At 36.1% G+C, this 7,535-nt stretch overlaps 1 protein-coding gene and 1 long non-coding RNA gene across 2 annotated transcripts; both read right to left on the bottom strand.

Moving 5' to 3' along the window:
* Nucleotides 1–3,147: 3,147 nt before the first annotated feature.
* On the bottom strand, nt 3,148–4,268 carry LOC129285447 (uncharacterized). The gene is made up of 3 exons (XR_008587214.1): nt 4,176–4,268; nt 4,010–4,045; nt 3,148–3,249 (listed from the first exon to the last, which is right to left on the bottom strand). It is a non-coding gene; the product is annotated as an uncharacterized LOC129285447 (long non-coding RNA).
* A 1,071-nt stretch (nt 4,269–5,339) lies between these two features.
* LOC129285659 (probable helicase MAGATAMA 3) lies at nt 5,340–7,136 on the bottom strand. The gene is made up of 5 exons (XM_054921427.1): nt 6,951–7,136; nt 6,696–6,858; nt 6,108–6,241; nt 5,759–5,839; nt 5,340–5,498 (listed from the first exon to the last, which is right to left on the bottom strand). The coding sequence occupies exons 1-5, from the start codon at nt 7,050–7,052 to the stop codon at nt 5,340–5,342; spliced, it is 639 nt and encodes a 212-aa protein (XP_054777402.1). The 5' UTR covers nt 7,053–7,136.
* Between the last annotated feature and the right edge of the window lie 399 nt (nt 7,137–7,535).

Genomic DNA, 7,535 nt, shown 5'->3' with positions numbered 1-7,535 from the left:
TACAACAACAACAACAACAACAACAAGCCTTTATCCCACTAGGTGGGGTCGGCTACATGGATTGCAAGACGCCATTGTGCTCTATCATTTATTAAGCTTTTAGAAATATTATTAATTAAGAGATCACGTTCAACAACTTCCAAGAGTGTTCTCTTAGGCCTTCCTCTACCTCTCTTAATCGGACTCAAAGTTATATGTTCCACTCTTCTCACTGGTGCCTCCCTTGGTCTTCTTTGTACATGCCCAAACCATCTCAACCGATTTTCTACCATTTTTTCCTCAATAGGTGCCACCCTCACTTTTTCACGTATGTGCTCATTTCGAATTTTATCTTACGTGTATGTCCGCACATCCATCGTAACATTCTCATCTCTGCTACTCCAACTTTATGCTCTTGCTGTCCCGTTAGAGCCCAGCATTCACTACTATATAACATTGCCGGTCTGATAGCAGTACGATAAAACTTTCCTTTAAGTTTATTAGGCACCTTACGGTCACAAATAACTCTTTTAGCTTTTCTCCAATTAAACCACCCAGCTTGAATTCTATGTGAAATATCTCCACTGATTTCGCCATCATTTTGGATAATGGCTCCCAAATATCTAAACTTTTCCACTTGAGGTATAATTTGATCTCCCAATTTCACTTCCAAATTATTTTCGAATAGTCCTTTACCAAATTTACAATATAAATATTCCGTCTTACTTCTACTCAGACGAAAACCTTTCGACTCCAATGTCCTCCTCCATAACTCAAGTTTGCAATTAACCTCTTCTCTTGTCTCTGCTATAAGAACTATATCATCCGCGAAGAGCATACATTTCGGGATTTCCTCTTGAATATGTTCCGTCAAAACATTTAAAATCAAGTTGAACAAATAAGGACTCAGAGATGATCCCTGATGTAGCCAATCTTTATAGGAAAATCCTTTGTTTGACCACTAGGCGTTCTTATACTAGTTTTTACCCCCTCATACATATCTTGTATGGCTTAATATAAGCAATCCGTACTCCCTTTTTTTCCAACGCTTTCCAAAGCACTTCTCTTGGTATACGGTCATAAGCTTTTTCCAAATCAATAAAAACCATGTGTAGATCTTTATCTTTACAACGATACTTTTCCATTAATCCCCTTAGTAGATAAATCGCCTCTGTAGTTGATCTACCTGGCATAAAACCAAATTGATTCTCAGAAATACTTGTCTCCAATCTCAACCTGTGCTCAATTACTTTCTCCCACAATTTCATTGTGTGGCTCATGAGTTTAATCCCTCTATAGTTAGTACAATTCTGAATATCTCCTTTATTTTTATAAATAGGAATTAATGTACTTCTCCTCCACTCATCAGGCATTTTCTTGGACCGTAAAATCACATTAAATAACTTAGTTAACCATCTCACCCCTTCTTCACCTAAACATTTCCACGCTTCGATAGATATACAATCAGGTCCGTTTAGCTCTACCATTTGCCATTTTCTTAAGAGCTTCCTTTACCTCCTTATCACGTATTTTTCGATAGAATGACAAATTTTGTTCTCCTTCACCAGTTACTAAATCCTCCAAGTTACTAGATGAATCCTCTCCATCATTGAAAAGTTTAGAAAAATAAGTCTCCCATCTATTTTAATTTCATCATCTGTAACTAAAATTCTTCCCTCTTCATCCTTAATACACCTTACCTGTTCTAGATCTCTTGATTTTCTTTCCCTACTCTTGGCAATCTTATAAATATTTTGCTCTCCTTCCTTCGTCTCAAGGTTCTTATAAAATTCTTCAAAAGCTTTAGAACGAGCTTCACCCACAGCTCTCTTAGTTTCCTTCTTAGCCATACGGTACCTCTCCCAATTTTCCTCATTGTTACACAAATGTATGGCTTTAAAACAGTTCTTCTTATACTTGATTTTGTCCTGTACACTATTATTCCACCACCAAGACTCCTTATCTCTCGGACCAGAACCTTTCGATTCTCCCAAAACTACTTTTGCAACCTCCCGTATCTTTTTAGCCATATCCTCCCATATGATGTTAGCACTTCCCTGAGAATCCCAAATTCCTTTATCCAAAAGATTTCGCTTGAAAATATCTTGCTTCTCACCTTTTAATTGCCACCACCTAATCCTTGGTGTTACTACTTGTCGACGTTTTTGGATTTTACTCATAATACACACATCAAGGACTAGGACCCTATGTTGTGTCGTTACAGCATCTCCAGGGATCACCTTACAATTTTTACAAAGTTTTCTATCTGTGTTCCTAACCAAAAGAAAATCAATCTGCGACCTTGAGGCTCCACTTTTGTAGGTGATGAGATGCTCATCTCTCTTCTTGAAACAAGTGTTGGCAATCTTAAAATCATACGCCAATGAGAAATCAAGAAGAGTTTGCCCTTCATTGTTTAGCTCTCCAAAACCAAAACCACCATGCACCCTCGCATACTGACCAGCTTCCCTCCCGACATGCCCATTAAAGTCTCCTCCAATAAAAATCTTTTCACTCTGTGGTATGTGTCGAATCAACCCCTCCAGATCCTCCCAAAATAATTCCTTAAGACTGGCTTCTGTCCCGACTTGCGGCGCATAAGCGCTAACAATATTAACAGTCTCACGTCCAATTATCATTTTTAAAGAAATAATTCTGTCTCCAATTCTGCTAACTTCTACAACGTTCTTCTTCCACTCCTTATCTATAATGATGCCTACTCCATTGCGTGCACTTACTTTTCCTGTATACCAAAGTTTGAAACCTTGAATATCCTTAGCTTCTTCTCCACGCCATTTTGTTTCTTGCAAGCAAAGGATATTGATTTTCCTTTGAATCATAACCCCTACAACCTCTACAGATTTACAATTTAATGTCCCAACATTCCAAGTACCAAATCTAATTTTGCTCTTATGGACTAACTTCTTTAGCCGCGTGCGTCCAGAATGACGCGGTAGCCCTTGCTCATTTAACACTACATCCGGGCGCCGATTGCAGCGGCTCTAACTCACTTATCACTGTACTCGAGCCATGCAGCGCGTTACTTACGGGCAACGACCTAGCATTAACATTATAACGTCTATTGTCCATGTTCATGATAGATTCAACAAATTTTTACAAATAGAAACCAGCAACATAAAAATTATTTATAAAAGATGCCAAAAAAATCTAGAGAGAACCATACTTAGAATGCACTCTTGCTGGAGTTGCATGCAAAATGGTACTAAGAAGTCCAAGTATGGTCTGAGTCTTCCCAGTCCCTGGGGGCCCCTAAAAGAATTTTGGTTAGAATCAATTAAAGCATTTAAAGAGGGCCAGAAACCAAAAGACAAAATTACATCATTAGTAATCCAAACAGATGCTGCAAAAAGATTACAAAAAGATAACGAATGTCAGAAAGAATTACAGAAACAAGTTTCATTGTACAAAAGCAGAACCTAGTGACAAAAGTAAAAAGAACGCAAGTTCATAGCCAAGTCCAGAAGTAATCAATTAAATGGCCCAGCCCAGCTTTGGATGATGAGAAAAGTTTTTACAAAAAAATATAGGAGGAACAAGATCCCTCACAGAAAAGAAAGTGAAGCTGCAACCCATGAATCAGCTGACAAGTCTCAAGCAGAGAGACCAAAGGTGCCTCAGTGCCCCAACCCCTCCCTGCCCATCAAGTGCATTTTTGTGCCAGCAGGCCTAGACCCCGGCCTGAACAGCCAAACCCCAATGCCATGTGCGCCAAGTAAAAAAAAGATGTACCCAATAAAAAAAAAGGTGAAGTTGTCATCAATATGAATAGAGAGAAGAGACGACTTACAAGCTGGCAAGCAAATTTTACCGTTTCAACAAAAATTATCTCGTTAAAACTAGCATCTCTTTGACATAAAAAATAGTCGTCTTCCTTTTCAGCAAAGGATCAGAAATATTCCAATGCATTCATGGCATCAAAATATTAGCAAAAAAAAAAAAAAGAAGTTTCAAGCATGTAAGAACATCAAAATTAATTTTGCATCAAAATAAGGCACATATCAAGACACACCTGTATCAAGACAAAGGCTTTAGGTAAAAGACCAGCCTGCAACAGAACATAAAAGTTTGAGGAAAATGCAAAGATATGAATGCTAATTAAATAATACAATGTCTGATGGCATATAAACATAAAGATACAGATATTTGATATCCACATCTTTTGAAAAGAGACTCACTGTTATGGCCTCACGTTGATATTGATTGAAAGTGCTTTCAACATATTCCTTCAAAGGTAATGGGATTTCCAACTCTGATCTGTGGCACCAGAATGCTGTCTACCAGCTGATAATATCAAATCCTTGTAAGGAAGAGAGTTTATAGATCGGATTGCCAAATACTCACGTGCAATGGTGGATAAGCTGCATATCTGCAAAATGCCAAATTAATTTCAGAAAATATAATAACCTTTATCTTGGAAAACAAAAATTAAGCATCCCTACCCTTTTCAATGAATAACAGAACCTTTTGGAAATTTCCCGCACACAAAGCACAGAAGCGTGATTCTCCTAATAAAATGGCTATGATTTAACAAAATACTTTAATATATAATTTAGAAGTTAGGGTTCCTTTGCCATTTTTTAGAAAAATAAGCAAGAGAGGGATATACAAATTCCTGAAGACCTAAAAGCTTGCCGGGAAAAGAGCCTGAAATCAGAAACTTCTAGAAAGGCAAAGGTAAGGAAAAGAGAAAAAGAGTCTTAAAGTATACCAGATATGTGTAAAAGATGAAAGCATATAAACATTAAGAATACTCAATATATACTTGGAACCATCTATTATGAACATGCATAAATGACAAAATGAAGTGCATGCCATCTAATATTTTATAGCAGATCCAACATATTTGTATCACATAATTAAAATATTATAGCTTTGTTAAAGATATCAAATATATGAATTTCCTGTGAGAGAACTCAATATAAAATCTATTAACTCCATTGCAAACAACAGGACTAGCTGTTTCAACATAGAGCCTCCATGATAAAAAGAAAAAAAAAAAAGCATTTTCATAAGCAGAAAATAATAATTAGAATATTACAACAACAATGACAATGATGACAAGCCTTATCCCTACAATTAGAATACTCTATCAATTAAATGCAAAGGAAATGAAAATTTTAAAAAAACTCAGTTTAAGAGTTTCCAACCCACATTTCATCCCTGGAATTGAACTTATTAGGTCCGCTTCATGAGAATGAAATCCAGAGAGGATGGCAGGATGCATGTTCAAGAATCAAAGTTGATCTACCAGACTAAACAAGGATAACAGAAAACATGTTAAAATAATATACCTTCAGAAAACAGCTGCCTTTCTGCCTCGGAAATATGAGAACGCATATTCAACAGTCTTGGGCAAGACTTTGCATCATTTGTATTAAAATGTGAAAACTCTCCAGCCAGATAGAGTCTGACTCGTAGAAGTCTGGCCTCAGAAAATCTACGTATGTGCTCCACCAAGCAAATGCATACACAGTAGGAAATTTTTTACCATTCAGAAACTGCACCATGACAACGATAAAATAAATTCAGCCATTTGAAGTGGAGCTATCAGAGAAAAAAGCAAATAAAGGAAAGACAAAAGACAATGACAACAGTGCTTTTTGGTTTCTTCAAATTCAAAGCAAGTAGAGCACTGTTTCCCTCCCAAAAAAAGTAGACAACAAAATATTGACATGTTGATTTTCGTAATTATATGTTGTAATTGATACATATAAAACACTCATTAGACACGACATGACACATATACAATACATGTTACTTCAGATTTGTTGTGCTGCAATGTCCATGTCAATTTTGCGTCCCATGTCCAGGACAATGCCAATGGTTTCCTAGATCCTTCCTGATTGACAATTAGCTTAACAACAAACAAAGTGCTTCTGGTTGCAAAATATTCTGGAGAGACATAAGAATTGGATATTTACAAATTCACAAGGAGAAATCTTAACAATTAGAAACAAAAATATACTGCTTTGAACAAAAAACAATAAACTTAATCCAAGATGTAGAAGGCAAAATGACAACAATGACAACTCATAATGCAACATCTAGAAGAACACAACATAATTGGACCTAAAGTTTGAAAGGGTACATTTTCTGATCAATAGTACCTTTTCTTTTGAAAGTAGTAGAAGATCATTCTGCGATACTGACTCACCCTCCTTGATCTCACAAGGAAGTTCAATAAAATGAAACCCATCTGCCTCTGTGCAACTCTTTACTACACCTAACTTCCATTCAGTGACTGCAGTTTAAACAGAGTTCTTCAGCACCATTGAGAGAAATTCATTTATCAACACTCAAAACTTTAAATGGAAATCAATGCTCGTAATCAAATTTAAGACTTTCTTGTGCAACTTTGATAATAATGCGCAGAGAAAAGGGTAAAAAACTTCTAAGGGGAGCCTAGAGAAATCTTCCTTGTCTTCTCAGCATGAATATAAGACAAGGAATTTACATTGAAGCTATCAAGGAATTGGCGGGAAAAATAATTCTAGCACAGTTTACTATCAAAAAATACATTAGAGGGAGAACTTATCATATTTAAATGTTAACGAGATGAAAGTTTGTTGACATTCAGAAGTCAATATCATGCTTAAATAGACCAAAAACATTGCAAATCCAACAAAAAAGAGAGTTCTTTCGAATCAACAAAGAAGAGATAAATCAGTATAACTAGATAAATAAACAAAAGATACCCTCTTCGTCCTCGTTCTGCTTAATAATCTGAGATTTTGCTTCTTCAAAAATAAGAGGCTCGTAAGTAGAGACATATTCATCAACGTCTTTATACTGAGACTTCACTTTGGGCAGTCTCAATGCATCTCCATCCCCAGACTCTCCCCCATTGTTCTTCTGCTTCTGAAAAGACCCAAAAGTCAAAACTTTCCACGATGAAGAATCGGACAGAAAGACAGGTTTTTGCAGAAGAAAAGGTGTAATTGAGTAACTACCTTGGATTCCTTGAGGAGACGAAAGTAGTCCCAACTAAGAATAATCTGATAGAAGCGGCGTATTACAGATTCTTCCTCAAGCTTTTCTCTGTCCAACGCCATATAGAGAGAGGAAGAGGGGCTTTGGCGCAGTGAAGATTTTGGGGAGACGGGGTTTTAAGAGCGTCCACACAGAGCAGAGCGTCAACCTCGAGTACGCAAAATATAAGTAACAACTGTATCAAAATGTGCTATATACATTTAGCAACGTAAAGTAAATAAATAATAAATATTAAATAACAGAAAAGGACAGAAAAGTTATAGAAAATAATCAAAAAAAAATCTTGAAATCATTTTCTTCTCAGTTAATAGTTAAAGTTCATAAAATTCATGTAACCTGACATTTGATAGATTGGGTTATAGCCAATTTGTTAGATAAATAGATTAAAAAAAACATAATCTAGCTTATTGGTTGGGGGCTAGCCAACTCGTGGAAAGCCCTTGAATTATTTTTTTTTAACTAGAACAATTTAAAATTTATATATATATACATTCAAATTAAATCAGAAATCACCATCAATCATTCATCTATGCTTCACTAATTAA

Source organism: Prosopis cineraria, unplaced genomic scaffold, assembly GCF_029017545.1.
Source record: "Prosopis cineraria cultivar Desert tree isolate PC_DT_omini unplaced genomic scaffold, ASM2901754v1 PC11, whole genome shotgun sequence".
NCBI classification, from domain to species: Eukaryota; Viridiplantae; Streptophyta; class Magnoliopsida; order Fabales; family Fabaceae; genus Prosopis; species Prosopis cineraria.
This window is presented reverse-complemented; position numbering and strand designations above follow the sequence as displayed.